The 26,495-nt window shown below is 43.3% G+C and overlaps 1 protein-coding gene across 3 annotated transcripts; it reads right to left on the minus strand.

Moving 5' to 3' along the window:
* Nucleotides 1–275: 275 nt before the first annotated feature.
* On the minus strand, nt 276–26,235 carry PKM (pyruvate kinase M1/2). 3 transcript variants are annotated; one of them, XM_044438731.1, is made up of 11 exons: nt 26,141–26,235; nt 20,070–20,230; nt 18,685–18,776; nt 15,909–16,040; nt 11,221–11,407; nt 10,426–10,696; nt 9,768–9,918; nt 8,777–8,929; nt 4,765–4,931; nt 1,621–1,802; nt 276–1,373 (listed from the first exon to the last, which is right to left on the minus strand). In XM_044438731.1, the coding sequence occupies exons 2-11, from the start codon at nt 20,209–20,211 to the stop codon at nt 1,267–1,269; spliced, it is 1,584 nt and encodes a 527-aa protein (XP_044294666.1). In that variant the 5' UTR covers nt 20,212–20,230; nt 26,141–26,235; the 3' UTR covers nt 276–1,266. The 3 variants fall into 3 exon arrangements, with proteins under 3 accessions (XP_044294666.1, XP_044294668.1, XP_044294669.1); XM_044438733.1 differs by lacking the exon at nt 4,765–4,931 and adding an exon at nt 5,487–5,653; XM_044438734.1 differs by lacking the exons at nt 276–1,373; nt 1,621–1,802; nt 4,765–4,931 and adding exons at nt 1,813–1,900; nt 5,529–5,653.
* Between the last annotated feature and the right edge of the window lie 260 nt (nt 26,236–26,495).

The following is a 26,495-nucleotide window of genomic DNA, read 5'->3' on the forward strand; positions in this document are numbered from 1 at the left end:
TTTCAAAGTAACCAAAGACCTCTCAAGCAGGGGGAGTTAATGGTTTAACTCTTATCAAGCCTTTACAGGAAATACTTTAACTTCATCACACATGCAGTAAACCTACCCATAGCAGCTACTTTGCTTCACACCCCCAAGGTCATTTTGTGGTCTGAAACCACTGGCAGAACTCCAGACATACAACCCATTCATGGGGTTTTTTTTCACATAAGCCAGGAAGGAGGTATTGTCATCATAAACCAGAAAAAAAAAAAAAAAAAAACAACAGAACAGGGTAGGTGTGTGAGCTCTGCTTTATTGATGTACAAAGTTCTATGCTGCAACCTGATAACCTGTTACAGTAGGTCACTTATCCAGATCTACAGAGGACAGTACTCTCGGGAAACATTAAACACAAAACACAACACTGCAACAGGCATATTAGCATTTCTTAGCAGCTTAAGATGTGGGACTGCATCAGGTGGAACAATTCCGACAGCACTACTCGGCGCTTTAAGTTCCATACACAAGTTCTGTTGCCTCATTTAATTCTTTTCCACAATATCCATCCTGAAGCCATCTGTACCCGGAATAGACTCTTGTAACAAAAGCACCCATTACTCTAACTATACTGGCAATGAGGTACAGCGACAAGTTTAAGGAGTGGTTTTCTGGAACTTCAGAGAATAAGCATGTGTTGCCTTCTATCACCACCTACTGGAGTGTATTTTTAGACAGCCAAGTGATTTGTGTCAGGAAGTTTAGGTTACAGTGCTCCAAGAACCCATTTACCAGGAACACAGCAAGACTCACGAAATGCCGCAAGACCTAGGGAGCTGTGGTCTAACATTGCTCTGAACTGGAGTGTGTGGGTGCGGGCCTGACTGTGGAGACCAACAGAACAGATCTGGGGCAGAAGAAGGGAGTGTGGCAGGCACGCCATCAAGCCATTGCACAGAGTGCCCTACCAGTCGCACAGACAAGGACGCCCCTGCTTCTCTACACTATGAGACCCACAGCAGAAGTGCAGGGAAGCCCTGGGTGCCATGCTAGACCACCCAATGCTGGCTCTGAACAAGTAAGGCAGGGAAAGAAAGAAACAGGAGGGGCTTTGCTAGTTCAAGTATTTCTAGACTTAGTCTCTCTTCCCCCAGTTACTGCACTTGGTGGTTGTTGGCAGCCTCTATCCACTCTACAGACAAGGACAATATTGCAAGCAATTGCTGGTCTAATGCAAGAAGGTGGCGGCGAGACAGGAGGAGAGGGATGAGGTTTCTGGGTTTGTTTTTATGGAACTGGCACCACACGCATGGTGTTGGTGTAACCGGAGCCAGGACGCCATCCTGTAAGTACTATGACCAGATCACCAGTCTTGAAAAATCCACGGGCTTTACCTGAAAAGAGGAAAAAAATCCATGAGAAAAGTTTAAAGACATTTGCTCTGCTGATAACACAAACTCTACCACAGGGCCTGTAATTTGACCTCTTTGTTCTTAAACCCTAAAGGCTGAGATGCCAAATTCCAGCTGTACGATGTTGCTAGTCCTTGTAGTTCTTGCTAGCTAGAAGAAAGGGTGGGCATTCAACAGTGCTCCCAGTTAGCTAAAGGACAGAAAAGCAGAGCCAAAGATTACGACATACCAACATCCATGCCCACATTGACTCGGAGGTCAACATCTTCAGCCCAGGACTCGTGGGTTGGCTTAGTGCACAGCACAGGGAAGATGCCGCGGTAAAGATGGGCCTGGCGTGCTGTCTGAGCATTCCGGGTCACAGCAATGATGGGAGCACGTGGGCGGTACCTTGACACCAGATGAGCAGACCTAGAAAGAGAAGCATGTCGTCAGATCAGCGCCTTATCCGACTAGCCGAGGTGGGATGCTTCAAGAATGCACAATGAATCTCAAGTACTGGAGAAGAGCTCCTGAGCAGACTTCTTATGCCAAGTGCCTGTACGTTTAACATTCAGGTCCTATGGTAGCAATTTTGCTTTATAATAAGGAATACAGAGAATGTGCAAAGTCCTGGTATGACGTGGTCTGAGTTTCAAGGAGCTGCAGCATTAACCAATAGTTACAGCTCTTCCAAGAGTAACCTATCTTTTGTTCTTACACTGATACTCCTCCCATAGCAGAGGTCTGTATTTATGAGGGCTCAAGTGTCATCCCCTGCACTGTATGGTTCTATGATGAGGAAGCCAGATCAGCCTCCCTCAACTGCATGCCTTCCAGACACCTTTGGACTACAAAACCCAGACTACCTAGTCAATGGTCCTGCTTGGATGGGAATTCTGGGAGTTTTGGTCAAAATGCCTCTGAAGGCCACCAGGTAGGGGAAGGCTGAGCCAGAGGATCACAAATGCATGGTGGAATTTGCTAGCAAGCAGGACCAAAATAGCTGGCCAAAATTGCCGGCCATTCTGGCAAGTGGGCTTCTGCTTGATTCTCTCCTGAATGACAGATGGCAACGCAAGCACAGAAAGAGGGTATATTTGACTTAGCGAACACTTCAAGACTGGTGACAAAAATAACTCAGTCAGGACTGTGACTATCCATATCAGATTCTATTTTTGAGTATTTCAAAGTGCATTCCTGGCAGACTTATCCACAAAGGAAAAGCAGAACATTTTGGTTAAAATAAAACTTGGCCTAAAAACATGGCTATGAGATCTCCAACCATTTCTGAAATGGTACATACATTTGTTCACCAATTTCTATTAACATCTCAGTAATTTGCCAAAATATGGGCAAACAAAAAACCTCTAAATAGAACAAGGACCAAGCAACACATTTCTGAACTGGCCAGAAAGGAAATGAAGTCTATACCACACTCTGGGACCCAATAACAGCAGAATATAACTGCTTTTTCTCTTCCTCAGAAGGCAGGGTCTTCAGATCAGTATACACATGCTATAATTTCATCAAACCACAATATTTGCATATAGATATTTCTACCTAAGAAGAGATCCTTCAGCACTAACCGGGACATTAAGTATAAAGCCTTAGCAGAACTTTCCTACAGATCATTCTTCATGATTTGTTGTTTTATCTAAAACCAGACATTCAAAATATGCTCATGTGAACTTCAGTATCATCAAACCTGGCTTAAAGATATCACAACAGTATGATTTAGTCTGTGAAACAGAATCCAGAAATAAATCAAACTTTTAAAGTTCAGATTTCTTCAGAAAAGTTAAGCATAAAACTGGTGAGAACCCTTTATAAGCAAACATTAACAGAAAGGTTCAACTCAAGATTTTGTATGCACTATACCCAGTCTAATTTCATGAAGCGTTCTGTGCAGTTTTAACAATCACTGCAATGCCTTCTACTACAGCTTCTACAACTGGTGGCAAACTGCTTCCGTTTCTCCTTTTGTACACTTACAATTACCTTCCTTCACCAATTTGGTTTTTTTGTTTTTTTTCACTTGCTTAGCCAATTATATATACATATTTCTGAACAGCCCCTTGTTTCTGCACAATCCGTCTCTCTTCCCCAGTTTGGCTCCCTCTCCAGATGTGAACCATGCTGGCCAGGGTTGATGGGAAGTTTTAGTCAAACTATCTGGAATGTATCAAGTTGAGGAAGGCCGTCCAACAGAAACAACTTCGTATGAGAACTCTGCATTGCTTCTAGATTCAGACTGCAAACATATTATTGGGCTGATAAATGGCAAATACACATGCACAGAACAGCTCCAAAATGAATATACAACTCTACACAAGTTACAGAGCATCCAGCACCCATTGAGTAGAGTGAAAACTCAAATGGAAGTCTCATACTTCATTTCAAAACAATTGCTTATGCAGTACTAGCACATATGCTTAAACTCTGTAACATGCTATCTTAGCGATTCAGGGACACCTTAAGGGCAAAGAACTTTAAGTCTTCCAGAGATACTGAAAAGCCCATTCTTCACAGGCAGGATAAAAATTAATTTGTCACGGTCAAACCTTTGATTCACAATGCAAGCTGACAAGAATAATTTGTCTGCGATTCAAATATATTAACAGTGCCAAGTCTAATCCTTTCGATCAGGTCCCATTAAGGATGCGCCCTGAACTTCAGTCCCATTATGCCTGGGTAGGCACATTCTCCCCACAGCTTTTCCCTCTAGGAGTTGGGCCATACTTAAGGGCATAAGTGCTGATAAGTTTAAGTGGCCCACTAATTTAGTGCCCTGAACAGACTGGGCCCAGCATGTTCTTGATTTGCCTCCACTCACATGAGCTTTACTGGATGTCAATGTCTTCCAAAGTCTTGCCCAAGAAGTGTTTGGGCTGCTCAAACACCTGGTTTCTCTGTGAGATTATTTGAAGGCCATCTAATAACAAAATCTTGGAAGGACTGCATTTTCACTTAGTTTTTCACTGCAAAGTTCACTTTTGCCAAGCATTTTGGCTTCCATTTTTAGTTTGTATTGGTCTTTGCCCATATTCAAGTTTCATAGCCTTTGTTTTCTATTCTAGCTTTTGTGATCTTGGCTGCACATGCTTTGAACAACTTCCACATTGGAAGGAGTTTGGATTTTGCTTATTTAGATGGCTTAGGTCAATTGTTCTAATTACGGTAAACGATCTTGAGACTTGCTCCAGAAAAATAGCATAAAATGGCATACACAAATAATTAACCTTATGGACCAGGTAAAGATAAGAGGCAACAGTACATTGTCCTTTACACAGATTGTACTTAAAGACATTCAGAAGTTGGCAGTGTGTCAGCTATCTGGCCACCTGAATTACTGCAGTCCAAGTGATTTCTGCCAGAATCTTTCACCTCCTACCTTCCAGATTTGGTGAGTACGATAATGGCCCCACTGCAGCACTTGAAGGAAGCTTCGACAGCGCCAACAGCGGCAGCTTCAGTAGGATCCCGATTCAGGGGGGCCAGCCGTCGGAGCTCTTCAAATAATTGCCTGTGAAAGATGGCTGCCTCTGCTTCGCGAGCAATCTATAAGATCAACATGCATTCGGAAGACAACATTCGCATCAGTCACCACAAGCGGCATGAGTGAAGGTGGGGTGCCGCACTTGGCAGAATGCCTATTCATAAAATTGAGCCAATTAAGCCAAAACAGAAGCAAACCCAAGTAACTGTTTAGTAGCAAAACTGATGGCGCCACTTCAGCCATGAATATGGTTTATGCACTTCAACGAGCGCAAACGTTACAGCTGCTGTTTGGACTGCAGTCGCTCACTTCCCGCCTGGAAGTTAACATCTGCCAAGTCACCCCACTCCATTCTGCCAATTATCTCTGCATTCATCCAAGCGCAACTGCCAGTCACTCTTGCTCTGCTTCTACGTACCTCAAATCCTGCTTTGCTAGAAAGATGAAGGCAGACTTATGGTGTTATTGTACACGAGTGCTGCATAAGGAAGAGGTTTGCCATGTATAGGAGCCACTATAGCTTGAAGCAATGCTTTTTAGACCATGTCTAGGCAACCTTTGAAGGAATTATAAATCAATGTACAAGTCCTACTTGTCTGCCTAACTCTGAGCCCTACCTGCCAGACTCTGTCAAAACTATCACAGCTGCAGCTAAGCACTTAAAAGAGGCCTCCACAGCGCCTACAGCCATGGCATCAGAAGGGTCCCTGATGTTAGCAGTGTGGCGGAAAAGTTCTTCAAACAGCTGACGGTGATAGATTGCAGCCTCAGCCTCGCGAGCAATCTGTAGGCCAGAGTAAGAGGGAGGGAGGGAGGAAAAAAGGAGCAACATAGAAAGAAGGAAAGAGATACACCAGAGTGATATGATATGGTTAATTTGCAAGGAGAGTTAATTCTTTGTCAGTCTTGCATGCGAGATTGAAGGTGGAGTGGTGCAACACAACTATCTGGGTTTCCAAGTTAAAGTAATTGGTAGGGTCATAAATTAAACTTGAATCATGCCCAGATTAAGATGCAACCTCACTAGTGGCCCATTTGAAAATGACCCATAGACACTCTTCCTTGCAACTTTTTCTACCGAGCCCAGCAAGGTGGAGCCAAGTGTCAGGCTGAGGAGACCGTGGTTTCCAGGCTCTGCCTCTGCAGCTTTGCATTCTCTAAGCGCAGAGGCGGTGGCACCACTCTGCTGCATCAGTCCAGATTCCCATGCCTGCACTTCTGGCGGCTCTCTATTCAGACATGTCACTGGCTTGCTCTTTTAAAGGAGACTCCAAGCATATTCTTTATTGCACCACACCACCCTTTTATAGGAAGCATAGTCTCTCTCCTTTGGCTGTACAAGTCTCGTGTATACAGAATCTAGTAGTAGCAAGGCAGTCAACTTATATTGCCAATAGCCAAAGTTATTTGAGTCCAATGCGCCAAACTGGACTTACATTCCACAGGGATCATTTCAAATTTTGTTCTGGTAAGTATGCTTAGGATTGAAACCTCAGTGCACTTACTCGATTAAGAATCAACGCACGCAAGATTTATTTTCAAGCAAGCACATACGGTGGGTTAAATTTTAGTTGACGCAAGCCTTACCAGCCAAAGTAGAGACTAAGCAAAGCATTTTAAAAGCATTCAGAGAGATCTAGCCATTCAAGAATTACTAAATTATTGTAGATAGTCAAAGTAAGATCTGATATTATTTATGGCATGACTTATTAGGTGAATTTCATAGTACCATTTGTGCAAGAAGTAGTTTCTTTCTGCTCTTCTATCCCAAGAGGCAAGACTAGGCCCATTTTATGTAAGAGTAGCAGGTGAACAGGATAGTACAAAGCCAGGAAAAAAACACCATTATGTGGATGCTCAGTCAACAGAATGCTCAGTGCTGCATCGGTGCAGAGTTGTTACTTAGGAGTGACTGAAACTCTTCTAATACTTTGTGCTATAGCAGCAGATCAGAAAGTCCTAGCCCTCAGAGATAAGGCAGCAGACTGAAGAAATAAAGAAAACAACCCTCCACATTCAACACTGGCAGGTTGGTGAAAAGGGATCTAGGTCCAGTCAGGTATACCACCTCATCTTTAAGAACTAGGCTTCAGTCATGCTTAAGTAGGGGGGAAAGGAAAAGAGAAAACAAAATAAGAAAAATGGCAGGGTATAAAGGTCTAAAGAGAAGGCTTTGGCTTAACAGTAGGTTGTGAAGCACTACTAGTTGTTCTGACACAGGAAGGCTAGAGATTCCTTCCCCCAATTCCTGATTTAAATATAATATTTTCAGGAAGGGCACCTGTTAGGCTATGCCAGTTTACTTACATATTCAACATGGGAGATTCAGGAGAGTAGTTGATCAATATGGTTTAAAACTGCAGAGTTTTTAGCAGAAAATTAGGCTATACAAAAACATACAGGCCAAACAGCTTTTATTAATTCAGGTGGACGCTCCCCAAAGCTGTGCAAGAGAAAGTAGATTCCAGCATGTACTGGCTGAGTTTTGCTTAAGCACTTTAACAATATTGCAATACGTTTTCCAAATCTTTTGCAGTATTTATTGTATGCATATTTGTTGTTGGCAATTAGATGAGCCTGAGACTATTCAGTGGCATATACATTTGAAAATAAGTAACTGAGCCTACTATTTTGGCCTTTCAAATGAATCATGTTTTCAAAAGCAGGGAGGCAGTCTTTACCAACTTGCCTTTTCAATGTTTTGAGTTCACATTTCATTTTTCTTCTTTGGAAAAACTGAGGGAAACTATATAGGAAAACCAAGTTGAACTTTGAGTCTTGAAGATGCTTTCATATAAAATGTCTTTGTGGCAGTTAGAAAAAAAAAAATTAACTAGTACCTGCAAATATCAGCCAGTCTGCTCATAAAGTTTCTTGAAGCATATAAGATGTGCTGTAGAAAGTTACTGAAGGCCAGTGAAGTTAGCCCATTCGATCCTTTAATGTGAAAAGGAGCTTTAGATTTTTTAGTAATCAAACCTCATTGCCACACGAACATGCTTGTTTGCCACTAGCTCACAGGAACTGGTTTCCACATCTGTTTGATGGTGTGCGCAAAGTTATAAAGGGAACAGAGTCCAAGCAAAAAGGTAGTGTTAAACACACTTCTTATTATGTGCGAGTTGTTTTGAGTAACTAACTAACCTGGACTGCAGCTCTCAAACTAGTATGTTATCAAGGCTGTTGTAATTCACAGCAGACAGCCAACACAACCAGTTACTTTAATTCTGGTACTCAGTACCATGTTGTCAATGAGAAACTGAAGAATTCCAAAGCAGAGCAGAGAGTTTTCTGGCAGTTTAAACGTGTAAAAAAGGTCAGTCATGCACTTTTTAAAATGAAGCGCTGTCCAAGGGCACAACTGGTAAACATAAAGACAATGTTATAAAAGGGTAAATTGCCACAGCCTAGCCCCACCACTGTGAATTTGTAGGAATGCAAAGACATTACCTTTGCCCCAAACACTGAGTCTGCAAGTAGGCTTCAGGCTTACACCCTTTATCACATGCAGAACTTCAAAATTACAGGGCCACCCAACTGCTTACTTTTTATCCATACAAAGTAAAACAAAGAAACATCCAGAACCCCAAGCCCATTCCTAATCTTATTCCAGGTGAATTGCAAAGCCTCACACTAAATGCCATGCTAGAAAACTAGCAAAAGCAGTATTTCACACATTCAAGAAGAAAGTGTTCAGGGCTTCCCTGTCAAAAAAAGTCTATGGCAGCCTGAGAGATGTATGGCTTATGTACAAACCATAGTGAAGAGCCAGCCCGCTGTTGCATATACTTTTGGTTAGCCACTAGATCTGGGGGGGGGGGGGGTAACTTGGGTGGCTGTGCATGATGCATGCTAGTGTTTCTGCATATACACCCATGGGCAGTTTGACCAAACGGCTATCACTCACGAGATGCTGCATTCGGACAGCCTCCAGAGGGTAGTCTCCTTTGGCAGTCTCTCCAGACAGCATGATGCAGTCAGCTCCATCCAGGACAGCGTTGGCGACATCACTCCCCTCCGCACGTGTTGGACGCGGTTTCTTGATCATGCTCTCCAGCATCTGATAAAAGTTTAGCAAGTTAGCAGCTCAATTGCTAGAGAAACCAGATGATACGTATATGCACTTGCAACACCCAAAACAATACACATGGCATGCTGTTCCCTCACTTCCAAGGTAGGCTCCGTCTACTGTTCTGCTTAGTAAGGCAGCCATGTTAACCTTAAAACAATTTAAAGTTTGAAGTGAACGCATGTTACAAGGTGATAACTGGGGCAACAATTTTAAGCAAATTTTCTGGGAAGTAGGTCCTACTGAACACAGTAGGAGTTACTTCCAAGGAAATACACATTAGCATGACCTTGTAGGTTATTCTTTCTTGCTTTCATTTCAGCTTCCAAACTCTTCCTGAACATGTATTATGTCCACATGATTTATACAGTGTTATATACTCATGCATACATTGAGTATACATGCCAGATTATATCTTACTGATGAGTGCCACTAATGAAGAGCATCATTGCTATTAACAGCAGTCCAGAAGCACCACATTCTCATTCAACTTGCTCAAGACCATATCGTAAACAATGTTTTTCTGTTTTCCTTACCATTCTTTTATAGTGTTCCTACTAATTTGTCTAAGACAGACAGGATACAGGGCAACCTCTCTCAAAATTCAAGTCTTCTGTAAGCTACCTTTGTATTTAGACTGCCAGAATCCCACAAGGATTCTAGTCAAGGCCTTCTCGGCATTTCAGACTTCCTAGTAAGGTCTGCTTGTTTTTATCCTTTTCCATCAATGGCACAAGATGCGATGCAAAGTATTTAAAAGTTTAACAAAATACTGGATTCATATAGCCCTCATATACAGAAAAGATCTGGCGCAAGGGTCAGGATGTACCTGAGTAGCACAAGTGATTGGCTTGCCAGCTTTGTTGCATCGACCAATCATCATTTTCTGGGCAAGGAAAACTTTTTCAGCAGGAATCTCAATTCCAAGATCACCACGAGCTACCATGATGCCATCGCTAGCCTCCATGATCTCATCAAACCTGAAGATCAAACAAGAACAAATAATTATATTCCACATGAAAAAGATACTGGAAAGATGGTGGTAGAGGATATCAAACCTGAGTATAAATTCCTTTGATTATCTATATTTATAGGGATCATGCCCATAATAGTATGGAAGGCCAAAACTTAAAGCAAGATTCTTAAGATGGATGAGACCAGATCAGCAACTGACCACCTTTTGTGTAGGCTCTCCGTTCAACAGTCAAGAGCAGGACCATGTCCCCATTGTGATGAGAAAGCTCCAAAAGGGAAATTCTCCAGTTACTATCTGACCAAACAAAATGGCTGCTGTGCATTCAACTGCACTATTTACATCTTTCCACAGGGGAAGTTCACTGCACATTATGCCATTTGAAAGGATGGACTACAGAACTATTGTAGGAGGTTCAAGCTAACACACAGATTAGGTTTTAGAAGTACTCAAAATTCCTGAGTGAGTTCAGTATGAATGAACCAAGTATGACTATAAGCTTCAACCAGCTTACCTGCGTACTCCTTCATGGTTTTCAATCTTGCTAATGATCTTGATGTTCTTTCCCTTGTCACCCAGCACCTTCCTGACAGCATGAACATCAGCTGCTTTACGGATGAAGGATGCAAACACCATGTCCACATCCTGCTCTACACCAAATTTTAAATCTTGGATGTCCTTTTCAGAAACAGCTGGAAGGTCCACTGCTGCTCCTGGCAGATTTACACCCTTCTTGCTACCTAGCATTCCACCATTTTCTATTTCAGTGATGACATAGTTAGCACCTGCAAAGGATTAAGCAAGTCACTTAGACATTTGTCCCCAATAAATCTTTCACTTCAAGCATGATCCTCCATTATCTGTGCCCATCTCACTTCATTTCAGAATCTGTCCACAAAGCAGCAGGTGACTGGTTTTCACAACTGTTAATATGGTCAGATGTACTATGGTTTTGCAGCACACTTTTAACTTCACATCAGGTTGTCAGAAGACTAGGCATTTTTCATTACTTGGAAACATGTCCAAGATTTACACACAACTTTACTGATTTTAGTATGGATAAGCAGATTTTAAATATGCCACAATGAAATTATTGCATTACAGTTATATCCACATTTTTCCTGTCTTCTGAGAAAAATAACATAAAGATGATGCTAGCACACCATCGCTTAAGTGGCTTAAATATTAGCATCACAATCATATTTAAGAAATTGTAAAAAGTCTTGTGAGGACACCACATTCTGAAAGGTGGGATAAAAATACATTTTCAAAGTCTGGTCATATTATCTGGAATGACTTCTGAGCATACCTTTCTCCTTAACAAGAAGAGAGATAAGACCATCGTCCACATAGATTTTGCTGCCAACATCTACAACTTTGGTGAGATTCTTGTAATCCACCCACAGTACGTTCTCATCACATTTTTCCATAAAGGCATCATCCAGGGTCACTTTTAGGGTTGCACCTTTCTTCAGCTCCACTTCTGCAGTACCACTCTAAATGCATCAAAAACAAAACATTAATGCCATTACCCAAGGATATGGAATCTCCCGCAGGGCCATCTTTGCTGGCATTGCCTTGTAGCACAGTTCCCAACTAATGAAAAAAAAAGCCTCAATTCCCCTAATCCTGCTACTTAATAGCATCATGTCTTATGAAGACTGGAAACACTAATATACAACTGTTTAACCTCCCGTTTGATATTAATCTGTTGCCAGTTGAAAATGAGCATAGATGGTCTTTAGACTAGCAATGTGCCTGCACAAACCCAAGAACCACCTCTGATTCCCAGCTTGCAACATATTACCCACTATCGCATGGGTGTGAAGGGGAATTGGAGAAATCCACTTGGCTCACAAAAAACACTGCTCTGGACCCCCACTGACTGATTTGGGTCTGCCTGCAACTCCCATTGGAGAGAAAATGCAGTGACTGAGGTGCACAAAATTGGGTGGGGGGGAGAGGAGGAATTCACACAGCCTCACAAGAAGAGGATGGTGATAATATTCTAAGACAAACAAGAAAACAGTTTTTGAAACCCAGTAGTAAGTTCTGAGACCAATCAAAATCCACACATTGCATGTTGTTGTAATAATATTAACAATAGGAATATCTTCAAAGCAACAACAAGCTTTGAAACCCAACAGCAACCCATTGTGAAAGGAGACACTTCATAGCCACACAGAAAAGCAACCAAAATCCATCCTTCTCTGAGCATCTCTGAAGATACCCCCCTCATGATTTTTCAAAGGTAAAGCAAGAAGCAGCACAATACTTGGTGATTCCACTCACAAGTAAGGAGGTCTGGATTACTAAGGGTATTGTCTGGCCAACAAATTCTCATCCAAAAATCCATGCTTACGTGTAAACACAAGATTACTTAGGATTGCTCAAGGACAAAAAGATTAACAAAATTCTATGCCTATTTAGAAGCAAGTCATATTGTATTCGATGGTGCTTATACCCAGATAAGTTGGTATAGGATTGTACCCTAAATAGCGTCCCCCATCAACCTAAAGGGCATATATTTATATACAAAAACAGGAATGCAACATTCCTACCTTCTGGCTGCTGCTTTAGCTTTACTTGTCGATGGCACTAATAATCGCACACACATGCTTGATCAGTTAAAGTAAGTTTGTACTGTCTGCCTGCAGAGAAGTCAGCTGAAGTCTCCATCCAGTCACACACACACACTTCCCCCCCTTCTTAAACACTCACTCACACTCTCGTCACACTGTTGGTCAACTTGCTCAACTTGGTCAACAAAAATAAATTTTAATTTGCTTGTCGTCTTGGGAGAGCTGCTGCTGCTCCTCCTGGATGGAGAAAACCTGCTCTCAAAGAGGAACATGAAATGGCTACTAGTTTGCTGTTTCTTTGCACATTCCTGGAAAACGGAACACAGATTGATTGGAAGAGCTGACAAGATTATCTGGAGCCATTTGTATCAGGTTTTCAGTCAGGATACAGGACTGGGACCTGCTTTGATGACCTTGGTAAATGACCTGTGGGGGAAACTGGATGGGGAAAGCACAACCCTGTTTAAGGCAGACACAACTTTGAAGTAAGGTACACCTAACTTTGCTGCTCTTTGTCACCTAACACCAAGAGAGCACATTGCCTGGGTTCAGTAATGGGAAGGATGAGAGTAAACAAGCTGAAATTAAAACCAGACAGGTATGTCAGGTTGCTGGTCAATAGTAAGTCTGACTTGGGGCCTGGAATTCACACTGTTCTGAAAAGAGTTGTGTTCCCTCTGACACATCAGGTCCATAACTTGGGAGGGCTGCTTGATCCCGCTGCCCCGGTGGTGGTGACAAGGAGTGCATTTACATAATTAAACAGATTTATATACTGCTTACCATATTTTAAAAAATGCATCTAAGCAGTTTACAGGGAGATTAATTTACCCTGTGATGTGCACTAAAATACAATTACAATACATAATTATTAAAACATTAACCAATACTCACAACACTACAATTAACTGAGTTGGGTAGCACACTCAAGGACCACCTGGGTAAAAAGATAGGTCTTTAATGGGTGCCTAAAGCACACCACAGTTGGTGCTTGTCCAGCATCAACATTATAGAAGGTGGGTAACCTAGAAGGCCCTCTCCTTGTTTGCTATGAGATGGCGATCTGCAGGTCACAGTATAACCAGCAAAACGTTTTCCAGTGATCACAGGTCTGTATTGGGAAAGCAACCTGCAAAGTAAACTGCTCCAAAGCTGTTCGGGACTTTATATGCCAACATGAAGACTTTATATTCATCTCAATTAACAAGTAGGTAGGTATTGCAGCTGCTTCAACCCCAGCGCAATTGATTCTCAGTCCGGCTCCCTACCCAGCCCACTGGGTGCACCAGCTACAGCTTCTGGACACACAAGGATAGTTCCACATGAAGTGCATTAAAAGTTCTAAATGTGAAGTTAACCATGGACTACCATAAGCAGGTGCTTCTTGAACAGAAAAGGGTGTAGATGAAATAAAAGCCAGAGTTGGCAAAATGTAATCCACACCACAGAAGTCACAAGGGCCTCTAAAGACTGTGATGAAGCCTTGCAGCAATCCCAAGTGACATATCTGTTCTTGCTGAAGGACCGAACCCCATCTAGGACAGCCCCCCCCCCTCCACAATTTCTGTACTTGGAAACTAATCACCCATTTTGTCTGGATTCTGTGCCAAGTTTTTGGCTTTCATCACATTAAGGCACCTTTCAAAACCTGTATGGCCTGTCCCACTTCAGATAATCAAAGGTGTGTGTTCTCAGCATACGGACAACACCTTGCCCCCAAATCTCCTAATGGCCACTTTCCAGTAGACGTTAAACAGCCCTGGGGACAAGATGGCACCCTGGGATCCTGCAGCATAATTGCCAGGGATCCAAAGCACAGTCCTGCAATTCTGCTTTCTGCAACTGTCCTTACAAGTAAAAGCAGCACCATTCTGGCCACCCAGCAGAGGGCCTTCTATCCTAAAACCCTGAACACACACAGAAATGGGTAGAGATAACCAATCTCTTACAAGAATGTCTAGAAGTGCTCGGCCAGCACACCCAGAAAAGAGGCATTAGTGGTGGCATGGTAATGAATATAAACCTCTAGATGCTGGGGGGTTTCTTCATGAGTGAAGACAGGAAGCATCACTCAGCCAAGCCTCCCACTAGTTGGGATAAATTAGAAGGCACAGAAGTTGAGAGAGCAGGTTGTAGACCAAGCTGTGGACCAAACTGCTATAAATGCATTGCCTACACCCTGAGGCCTCAAAAACTGCCCCTGATCCCATAGAGCTGAACAAAATGGTACACTGGACACCTCTCCAGATGCCATACTATAAGCTATGTTCAAGTTATGCTTGCACCAATTGTAGCCCTTTCTGAACTGATCTGACTTTATAGCCTCACATGTAGATAGCCAAGTGTGGTGTAGGACTGGGACTCAGGATCCTAGTCCCTGGCTCAGCCATGGAGCCAACTGGGTGTCTTCCGGCCAGTCAGGCTTAGTCCAACCTACCTCACAGATAGATATAAATCAAATAAAATGATTATTCATGCCTTTGTTATATCACATTTAGAGTATAGCAATGTGTTTTATCTGGACCTACCCATGAGGACTGCCCAGAAGCTTCAACTGGTACAAAATGCAGCAAAGCTGCAAACCAGTACATAATATCCGGCCCATGTTACCACCTGTCTTGAAAAACCCGCATTGGTTGCCGATTGCGTTCTTGTCTCAATTAAGGTATTGGCCTTAAACCTGAAAGCTTTTTGCTACATCTGACAATCTACTAAGAACAGCAGGGGAGGCCCTTTGAGGGTACCACTACTTGCAGAGGTCCACATGTCATGTGTGACGGGCCTTCCTGTGTTGCTTCCAAACAAAGCATTTGGCCCCCACTCTTAGCCTTTAGGCAGGGGCATAACAATACACCTTCTCTGGTTTGCCTTTTAAAATGCATAGGTTTTTATGTTTAGTGTTTTCAAAGCACTTGTGCTTATCGTTGCCCAGTTTCATTTTAAATTACTATATACCACCACAATTGCTTTTCAACAGATAAAGGCAGTATGTAATTGATGCTGATAACAATAATGGGACTGATACTGACAACTTGTGAAGTCATGCAAAAAACAAAAGCAAAAGCTTACTTTCATTGTGTCGGAGAAGGCTGTCATGGAGAGCAAGCCAGGCCCACAACCCACCTAAACACAGCCTTGTAACCCATTTCTGGGTGCTGATCCACTGACTAAAGATCCCAACTTTAGACAACCGGTGTACAAATCAGAAGGCACGCAGCACTTGAAAAGGGAGGCATGAAATTCTGTGAGGGCAGGCAAAGATCCTGAGCCTGTAACTCTCCCTTTCCTTACCGACTATTAGGTGGATTGGATAATTTCGTACAGATGACCCTTCCTGATTTACAGTGAGAATGAGTTCGAAATAGTGACCCAAGGTGCAACGATGAGAAAGACCAAATAATGTAACACAACTTACACCCTTGATGAGTCCAGTTCGAATTTCAGGTCCCTTAGTATCCAATGCAATAGCGACCGGTCTGTATGAAATAGGATCAGAAGCAAAGCTCTCAGTAGCTTGCCGTACATTCTTGATTGTTTCTGCGTGGTACTAACATGGAAGAAAAGTTAATCATTACAAAATGAAAAGAAGCACTTTGCTTGCCAAGTAAGGTCTTGCTGAATTAACTCTGGCTACATATGCATTGCATTCATATCTTGGTTCCTCAGTGTTTTACCTGGCCAGTGTCCAGGAAGCTGGGCAATTAATATTTCCTAGTTTTTATTTGCACCTTGCCCATATGTATTATATTTAAACCAGAAGAATTAGCACAAGCAAGAGTGGCCCAAGATACACTGTCCTTGAAATGGAACAGTACTAGGTTGTCTAACAAGCCTAATGCCCAATTCCATCCACTGCCCAATGAAAGTAGCATGCCAGAGATAGACATGAATACCCACAACTGCAGTTAAGGGACCGAACCACATCCTTGGCTATACTTCACTGAGTATCCCTACAAGAACTGTTCATTTATATTAGAGAAGTAAAAGGAAGGCAAAGTTTACAATCAAGGTTACAGAGACTTGTGGAACTTTAAAGTCTAACAGATTTAAGGTATGTCACAGGACTTTGTTGTTTCTAAGGTGCCACAAGATTCTTCACTGATCTGTTCCAACTGTTACTTCTCTGGAAGTTAGTTACAAAAGGTTTAAGCTATTAAAAACAGGGGCAGCACAGTGTAGCATAGGAGACTGAGGTCACAGGGATGAAACTGGAAAAACAGGTTATTTCCACAAAACAGTAAGTTATGCACCAGCAAGGGGCGGCATAGAAATGTTCTAATAATAATAATAATAATAATAATAATAATAATAATAATAAGTCTAGCCATTCTTTTGGTAACCAATAAATTCAGTTTTACTAGCTTAACCTTAGATATGGTCTTTTATTTAAAAGTCAATACCACAAGAGAAGTTTCTAAGGTGAGAAAGATGGGAAGTAAAAAAAATCATTTGATCGCCATACTATAGAGCAGTATTAATCTACATTAACACAGTATCTCCAAAGCTAAACTGTACAATAAGATTCCAGTGAAATTTTTAATAGGTAGAGAATATGTAAAAATGCAATTCTATAGTTATTGCATTTTTTTCATATTAGAACTATCAAGAACCTGCAACGGCCAGCAAGCTTAACACTGCCACAGAACTTTTATGCTCACTTCAATATGAAGCAGCTTTTAAAAGAAGACAGACGGAAAGGGCCAGAACATTTTGCAAGCTAAGATGAAGCTTAGTAAATTGCACTCAGGATTGCAGCTTGACCTTTCCCAAAGCTAGTATCAGCTAGCCCAAAGGCATTTCAGTGGCCTTTAAGTAAAGTTGTAGTTGGGAATGGGAGCCTTCCAGCCCAGTAGTAATAGTGAGAAGGCTGCTTTATTTATAGACGGGAAGCTGCGCTCTTCTACTAGTTACTTGCAATTCTTGTGACCTTATCCTGGCATTTCAGAAGCTCAGTGCTACCAACATTATTCTCAAACCTTACTTGGAAACCCTCCATTTCAGTGACTTGGCTTATAAATATGATTTTGCAAGGAGGCAGTTAGTTACCCCTCCTTGGTATCAGTTTGCTGCTCAAAACTTCTTAGTGAAAAAGAGAGCAATTAACTGAACTGGCATCAGAACTGATTAGATCCCATTCAATTCAGCACAAAAAGTTTAACTACTAATAGGAGGAGATGCTTGTAGCTACAAGGGTGAACATGCTTCAAGATCTTGTTTTTAAGTCAGGCATGCATCAGCAGTATCTAGTAACAGTGGAGTGACCTTTAGCTGGTGAACTTTCAGTTAGGTACTGAAGTGGACACTCTGTACACTAATGGCAGCAGAGTTTTTTGAGCTCCAGTCTGACATTCACTAATGCACACCCAAAGCTCGCATGCAGACAGTTCTGTATTTCAAGGTGGTCAAAATGCTCTTCTAGCATTATGTTTCTCATTCTATAATCAAAGTACAGAGAGTTCTGGTTGTTTATTAAAATACTAAGGATTTTGATCTCTACTATTTTACAAAGTCTCCAGGAATGCAGCTGTTCCATGATGGAACCCAATGGGAAGACAATAAAATTGGAAGGCTGGGCCAAGTCAGAGCTTTCATAATAAAAATTCTAATCATATTCAGAGATTGAAATTTTACCCTTTAGAAATGAAAACTGGGCCTGCTTCTTACAAATTATAGCATTCCAAAGTGGTTACCTCAGAATCTGAATCTGAACTGGAAGAGGTGGGGTAGAATTCTTATTTGAAATGCCAAGGTTAGCATGGCATGAAATAAATCAGGAGGCGGGTGAAAATCAGACCATGTCTGGTTCTAAGAAAAACACTGTTGAACAGGCAGAACCAGAAGGGAGCAGACATAACTTGATTTGTCCCAGAGCCTGGCATCAGAGCCAACAAGCTGACCAAACCAAGAGGGTAGCGTATGTCCTCTCACTGTCTGGCCCACACTCAGCAGAAACCACCCTGAAGGTGGCACTACATCTATTTGGTTGGGAAGGGAGATGGGGGGATGACTAACACATTAGGGCGGTACCTATACTGGGGTGCCTGATTTTTTATTTTTTTAAATCAAAATGGATCAATGAGAAGCACGCTTTAGCACTAGAGCTCAAATGTAGTATGTACAATAAGTGGTGGCACTAATAAAGAAGCTCCTGGTAAAATTGGGTCAATGCTTATCCTCCAGTCTGTTCTTACCTCATGTGTTCCATGAGAGAAGTTGAGACGGGCAATATTCATGCCAGATTTAATCATTTCTTTCAGCATTTCCACTGACCGAGAGGCCGGGCCTAAAGATTAAGACAAAATTTTATTAGCAGATGCCAGTTTGTTAAGCCTTATTCGATCAGCTTGACAGGCAAGACAGATGCTACTGAGATCAGTTTTTAGTTTCCCTTGTGAAGAAAAAAGCATTATTCCACTGGAGGACATGCAGACTAATTTCATGCCCAAACCAATAAATACTAAGACAGGTAAAATGCATCAAGTTATCTCTGTACTGCAAGTATTAAGGACATGCTTAACAGTGGCTTGCAACTCCCACCACTGAAAATGGAAGCAGTTTTAGGTAATAGTGAAGTGCTGTCAGAGCAATATGTGCATAATTCCTGTCTGGATGGCAATGTTTCCTGCAATATCTATTATATTTATCCCACTTTCCTATGAAAGACTGGCACTTAGTGCTACCAACAACAGAATCAGAAATAAAGTATTAATTAAAACTTGCACCACCCCTCAGCAAAGCGCTCCAGAGCCTAGGAGCGGCCACTGAAAAGGCAGCATGTCCTCTACCAAAGGTAGTGGTACAAAGAAAGGCCGCCCTCTAAAATCGTAAAAAAACAGGCCCCTGTGGGAAAGTCTGGTACCAGTAGTTTAGGGCTATACAGGTCATACCCAGCTCTTTGAATTGTTCTTAGAAACAGACCAATAGCCAGTACAGTTGTTCTAAGAAGGAAATCATGTGTTCCCTTTAACCAGCACCAGTTAACTTACACTGCATTCTGTACCAGCTGCCATTTCCAACAATTTTCAAAAGATACCCCACACACAGTGTGCTACAGCCGTCCAAACAGAATCTAATGAAGGCACACACGACTGTTGCCAGATCAAGGAATGGGCACAGCTGGGGTCCTAGCTTTGTTTGTGCAACCTGTCAAAAACTGGGCATCCAGGTTCAGTTCAGGAGTACACTCAAACTGTAAACTGAAAGTTCTACAAAACAAGGACAAATTAGAAAGCATTTAACTTTCCGGTTAGTATCCCTTTGCAACCATGTTGGTGTACCAAGATTATATGTATCATCCCTTAAGGCAGAAAGCTTCTAATTAGGAAGTGATGGAAACAAAGTCACAGCAGCCAAAAGAACAAATTACTAGGAAAGCACTTTGGCTAACTGTAAGTGAGAATACCAGTAGCAGGCATGAGCTTGTGGTATCTGACTAGTTTAACAATCTTTTTGCTTTTAATCTTGTACAGAGAAAAGGCAATGATGCTCTAGCACAAGATCGAATACTTCCAACTCCTGGTCTGCTCATTACCATTGTCTTCACTTTTGATTAACCTTGTGACTCAATTTCACTTACCGATTGTGCAAATAATACCGGTGTTTCTTGCAGTGATTGGGGCAGAGTCGATGTCCAGGCGGCACAAGTGCTCCAGGAATGTGTCTGCCATGGCAGCATGCAGCTGCTGGGTCTGGATGAAAGCATCATGTTGCTTAGACATGGCTGCTGAGAGTCGGTATCTAAAACAACAGAACAAACCAATTAAGTAACATATAAAGCCAGGGGTCTTTTAGAAGAACAGACTGATGCCTCCCTCCCTAGCTCATTAGAGACTCATTCCTGCTATCCTTATGCATCTTCCTTTGGTGGTATTAAGACCAAGTGATAGGAATGCGGATTACAATTTACCATAATTGAAGTGGTGCCCTCACAGGGATGCCCCTTACACCCATTGCTTGATTACAATAAAAAGTTTCACCCAACAACCTTTTCCCCGTGAAATCACACTGCTCATGTCACATCTTGATCTATGAGAGCAGCAAGGGGATTAGGTATCACGCCAGGTGCAGGGCTTGCTTCAGCAAGCCTTTCAGCCTACTCATTCCTGCAGCAGAGAACTGTGAAATATGTCTCCCAATTCATACATTACAGGAAACTAGCCATGCAGAAGATGCTAGGGAATTAGCAAGCTGAAGCCTTTCCCAGCAACAAAAGTCTACGCACTACTCGTGTGTGTGTGTGTGTGTGTGTGTGTGTGTGTGTGTAAACTGCAAATGTGCACAGCAGTGCAAACACATATTAGGCTAAGGAGGAACAAACCTGAGAGGTAGTTGATCCTTATCCCAGGAAATTAGTTTGGTATAGGCTGTAGACTACTCTTAACATCAGGCTATACGTTAGTGAGATACACATATTACTGCAGATACTTATTTAACCAGTATTTAACTACACTCATCTGCCAAGCAAACACTATGGATTAATCATATGGAAGTTTAAAAAAGGCCAGTAAGCTAGAATAAACAGGCTCAAACAATCCACTTATACTATCAATCTTGGAAATAATGGTGCAAATATCACAAGTAGTTCAATCAACAGTTTTCATGGTGTAAGGGATCCAAATTTATCTGTCCCAGAAATCTTCACTATTTTACTGGCTATATTATTAGCGCTGCAGTAAATATAGCTGGCTGCTACCACAGCAATGTAAGATGTACTCCTGCCTAAGGATTTACCTACTCTAACCGGAACTGTGCAGTCTCCAAGATTACGATGCACAAATAATGTTAATTAGAAAGTCAGCAAATCACAATCCAAGCCTCTTTGAAAGTTGAGAATGCATTGTATGCTGCAGCATACATTGTATGCTAACTTAAGTCTCTACAACTTACCTGCATGACAGCCACCTTTAAAGCCACCTCCTACACTCTGTTGCATTTTATTGCATTGTGGGAACTATTGCTAGCCACTGGGTGGCACAGAAATAAAATAATTTAAGGATACACTCCCATCTCTTCCACCGGCAGTGCACATAAGCCTCTGAAGATGGATGCTCACAATCATCCAGTGTCTGGAGTAGTGGCCATCTCCTCTGCCTCCACACCTTGTCCCAATGGGGGGCGGGGGTAAGGCACAAATAAAAACTGGCATAGGCGGGCACCCCCTTTCCTCCTCATTTCCACCCTAAGAGGGCCAGCCAGCACTGTCTGCAAGTGTGGGGGGGGGGGGCAGGAGTTGGGAGTAATTCAGTGCTGCAACTCTGAAAAATCTAATGACACCCCAGACGATGTCTGAAGATCACAGGACTGTGTCCTTTGTACCACATAGTGTTCTAGCAATGAAACTATGTAGCATTTTCCCTTTTTCTAGTATTGTACTGATAATCAAGTTTCGTATGTTAGTGAACTAAGCCAGAGATTGGTACTTCATAATTACCTAAATATAGCTTTTAATAGTTGCTTACATGAACAAATAAATCTGACTAGCTAATTTTCTCTCAGCCTTAATGGTGTTGAGAAACAAGTAATGCATGGTATTACTGTAAAATGTATCTGGAATCCCAGTGTATTTGGAAATGTATACCTGCTTTTAATTGTTGGAAAGGTAAACTGACCAGAGTCCTGTGGACTGTGGGAGCAGTACAGAAGTGGAATACTACTTCTGTGCTTCGTTAACTGCACTTAAATAACAGAACCAGCTCAATTTCTACGGCATGATTATTCTAAGCTATTTTTGGCTTTGCACTGGCTCTTTAACAGATTGGACTAAGAAGCTCCTCCCTTTCTGGTCAGGACCTCTGAGGTACGTGCAGTTTCCCTCGCTCATTCAGATGCAGTCTAATGGAAGCAGCATTCTTACCCACCTCCCATGGCCATCCCTTCTCTTCCAATAGGCTGATGCACAGAAGCAGCTCTTGGTCCCACCTCACTGAAGATGCTGACTCACTTTCAAATGAATAATATATAGACACAAGCTCTCTGCTAAATTTAAAGACATTTCGGTTATGCCTTTGTCGGCTGCATTTTTTGCCTGAGGCTTTACTGCGCGCACAGACAGTAGCGGGCAGAGCTTGCTACTACAGTCTCATCTGAATCCTACGTGCCAGCCATCACACCATCCTGCAGCAGGCAAAGGCATCATGGAAAACCTTGAGTTCTGCACATGTCTGAAGGAAACATCTCTATTTTCCTACTTTCTTTTGGTGCAGTTACAATTGGCAGGACAAGATTCAAGCATGAATCTTTCAAAACATTCTACTAAAGTTTGTGTAACTCTGTAGAATTTCAGTGGAGCAGATATGCAATTTTCTACAAAGCAGACTCAGCATTCAGTGTTTCAGATTTCCAAATGCATACAGCCCCAAATGTACTACTCTAGAAGTTATATAAACACACACAGTATGCAAACTATGATATTCCGGGACAGAACTGCATAAAAAGCTGTAACAAACTGGATTAAAAACCCAATCTGTGTCTTGCTATTCATTCTGCAAGGTATCTGTTAACAGTGATTTACAGAAGTACTTGATGCATTTCAAAAAGAACAGATAGGGCAACATTCTGTTTACAGAATTCCCACTATTGAGTGTATAAGCATTACAGTTAATACCTAAGAATGCATCCTTAAACTCAAATGAGTCATTTTAAGGAAACCTGGCGCTATTTTTCAAAAGCAGTGGCCAAGCCGCTGCCCACAGGATCCCACATGTAGGACCCGGGTGCAATAGTATCCTCCTGCCCGGTTCCCCAGCAGCCTGTGCAGAGGGAGGCAGCCTCTCCTAATGGAGGCAGCATACAGCCATCAGGACTAGCAGCCACTAATAGCTTTCACCTGCATGAATGTGAACAAGCTGAGATATTTCCTGCCTCATCAATTGAAAAAGCTTGCACCAACTACAGATGTTTAACCAGCAGTTGATCTGCAGGCAACGTACAGAAGTTTCAAATACAGGACGAGCAATTTAAAGTCTTCAGGCTGCCAAGCCTCTTCTTCACAACCATCCACCTTGAACAAGTTTCCACATGACAACACAATGCAATCAGTGTCACGGGAAAGCTTTGACATGTTAAATATGGGCACTGTAGGATACAGAACATGTTCAATTCTGAAGAAAGAATCCCACAGAAAGAAACATTTTAATCTTTTAGAACACAAGGGTGTTACAAACAAAAGCAAAGCTATGCTACTATGTTGATCTTTAACTAGCTACAAGACTTGATTTTATTCTAGCAGACAAAGCTGCAACAGGCAGTCACTTAGAAGCTATCCTCAATTTGTCATTTGCTCAGTCATTTCCTTATTTCAGTTACTGGAAATTACATCACATCAGGAAGGAAACATTTCAGGCCATCGATAACTCCTCCCCCATTTGGGGGCACATTAGAGGTGGTGATACAGGCTGATTCGGAGCATCTCCAGATCTAGCTTTGAAGCAGTACCAACTTGCTCCTCAAATTATCTACATATTCCAGTGAATTTGGGGGAAAGGTCTGAGTCCTCTACCTGGCATGGTAAGAACCCTTCCAGCACGTTCTCTGAATACCAGAGAATCCACTGGAAGGGAAGGTTTCACTGGAAAACTTTATGGCTGCTGGTAGCAATTATATTTGTATAACCAGTTTCTTTAAAGCAAGTTATTCATATTCCCCTCTCTCCATAGATCTACGTGGGGTAGCACACAACACACAGCCACCTCAGCTCATCCCATGCTATCTCTTTTAGATCTAACAGCAGGTTAGCTTAGTTTTTTGTTACCATAGGCAAGTAAGCATCCAAGATCACAGGCACTATTCTCAGAAGCTTCTGGAACAGTTTGGCAAAAGCAACACAGGAATGTGAATTTACACACTGCTTCTATACAGCACTAATATAGGATAACAGAAATGTTACAAAGCCTGTTGACCGAGTCACACTTATCTATGTGGTACAAATTCCCTAAAAGTTGTGTGCCCATTATGGAATTATTTTTAGTTCTGCACACTTTTGCCTTTCATTAAGAACTCATTTACTTCTTGAAGTACTTGGCTTAGCTCCAGAAACCCTAGCTCAACAGTCAGCAAGGTGAAACCTATTTCCAGTTCAAAAAGGATATGTTAAAGCTTCATTCATTGTGCCTCTTCCAAAGACCGCCCCAATATTGTCCTGCTAGCAGCAAAAGGTGGAGGCAACTGCAATGGTGGGATCTGTTTGTTCCTACTCCAAGCATGAAACTTTCGCTCTGCACAAAACAGCTGCAGTAGCCAAGGTCACCCCAGGAAAACGGCACATCATGGTTGTCTGATGTTCTCAAGGAACAGTCATGCCTTGTCAAGCATATATATCAAGAGGACGCTGATGTTTAAAAATACATTTGGGAAAGGCATTCCTACTTGAACAAATCAAAATAAGGCTACAAAACCGTACACTTGGTTCCTTGCGTGTGAGTAAGCACTGCAGTAAACCAGCAGGGCTTACATCCACTTAAATATGTCTGCATAGGCTGATGGAGAGACAAAAGAGGGAAAGTACCTTCTCCCTTGCTAAATTGCCTGAGAGATCACTGGATGACTTTCTCCTCTGACTCCACTTGAATCTATGGACTGAGAGTCCAGCAAAAAAAAAAAAAAAAGCCTCGTGGCAGCTCCATTTTTATATTACTCCCTGCCTCTGAAGGTCAAGCAGGCTCAAATGATGCGTGCAAATATGGTAATTAAGGACGAGCAATCAAAGGCTCTGATTGCCACTGCTTTGCAACCTGATAAGGGGCAGTTTTATGGGTAAGATAAATGTCACGGAGTGCAACCCGATACAGCCCCTTCCCAGGCCGTTCCTTCTCCTGCACCTCCACTCACACCCCTTCGCTTCTCGGGGTGGAACAGGGAAGGCTTTCCGATGTCGGCGAGGGGGAGCAGAGCGAGGCAGCCGGGGGGAGGAAGAGGGCTGAGCGGAGGAAGCCATGCGTCCCTCGTGCGCGCAGCATCAAGCCCCTCCGCGTGCACGCGGCACGCTACTCCCCCCCCCCGCACGCGATTCTGGCCGCCCCGGGCCCGTTTCCAAGGAGACGGCGGAGGCGGGGGGAAGGGCTCCGCCGAGGCACTTTTCGGCGCGCCCGTCACTTCCTGGGGGTTCGTCCGAACAAAGGGCCACGTGCCCGGCCGTTACTCAACACCCCGCAGGCCCAAGCCCAGGGTGCCGGCAGCTTCGGGGGGAAGGGGGGGGGGGGGGAGAGACGCCGCCGCCTCGCGCCACGGGCGCCCATGAATGAGGGCCTCCCCTCCCTCAGGCTTCACAGCCATTTCCTCCGTCGTTAATTAATTTCAGGGCTTGATGGCGGGGCGGCTCTCGCTAATCGCCCGCGGCGCAGCGACCAGAAAGAGCCATGAGGCTGAGAACGCGGCCCACGCGCGTTCAGACGGGAGGGGAGGCCTACGGGAGGACCCGGCGCGCTGCAGCATGCTGGGAGTTGTAGGCCTTTCTGTGCGAGGCTCCCGAAGAGCCGCAGAGGAAACAAATCCGGGCGGAGATGCGGAGCGGCGTCATGAGGGAGGGGAGAGCATCAGCGAGGCGGCGTTCCTCGCCGCGCTACAGCGCGGGGACTGCAGCCGAGAAGGGCAAGGATCCGCCAGAGGCGCACCCAGAAGAAGCGCCCCGCCCGGCTGCTTCACCATCCTTACCTGCCCGGCTACTGAAGTCAGTCCCTTCGGAGAGTCTCCACCTCTCTGACCGGCCGCTCCAGCCGGCACGGCGTCAAGGTAGTTCTGAGAGCCGCACCACCGCCCTGCAGATCCCTCCGCCGTCCTTTGCCCCGCCCTTCACCACTCCGTTTTAATATTCCTTGGTAGGCGCGGCCTCTGGACTATTTTCTACCCCTCCCGTTCGGCGGAGTTATAACCTGCGGAGGGATGGTGTGATGCGAAGGGCGAGCAACGGCCAATGAGGGGGAAGCGCCCCGCGTGCGAGGGATGAATGACAACGCCAGAGCCCTTAAAGGGGGGGGGGGGTTTGTAGCCCCCCGGGGGGGGGGGGGGG

The sequence above is a fragment of the Varanus komodoensis genome, unplaced genomic scaffold (genome assembly GCF_004798865.1).
Source record: "Varanus komodoensis strain SLA01 unplaced genomic scaffold, ASM479886v1 scaffold33, whole genome shotgun sequence".
In the NCBI taxonomy this organism is placed as follows: Eukaryota; Metazoa; Chordata; class Lepidosauria; order Squamata; family Varanidae; genus Varanus; species Varanus komodoensis.

Excerpts from the sequence above, each read along its gene's own strand:
- PKM (XM_044438731.1), bottom strand. The coding sequence starts at position 20,211 with ATGTCTAAGCAACATGATGCTTTCATCCAGACCCAGCAGCTGCATGCT. Across the intron at positions 16,041-18,684 it reads TCTCTCATGGAACACATGAG|TACCACGCAGAAACAATCAA; the intron begins GTAAGAACAGAC and ends CTTCCATGTTAG. Across the intron at positions 1,374-1,620 it reads CAATGTGGGCATGGATGTTG|GTAAAGCCCGTGGATTTTTC; the intron begins GTATGTCGTAAT and ends TCCTCTTTTCAG.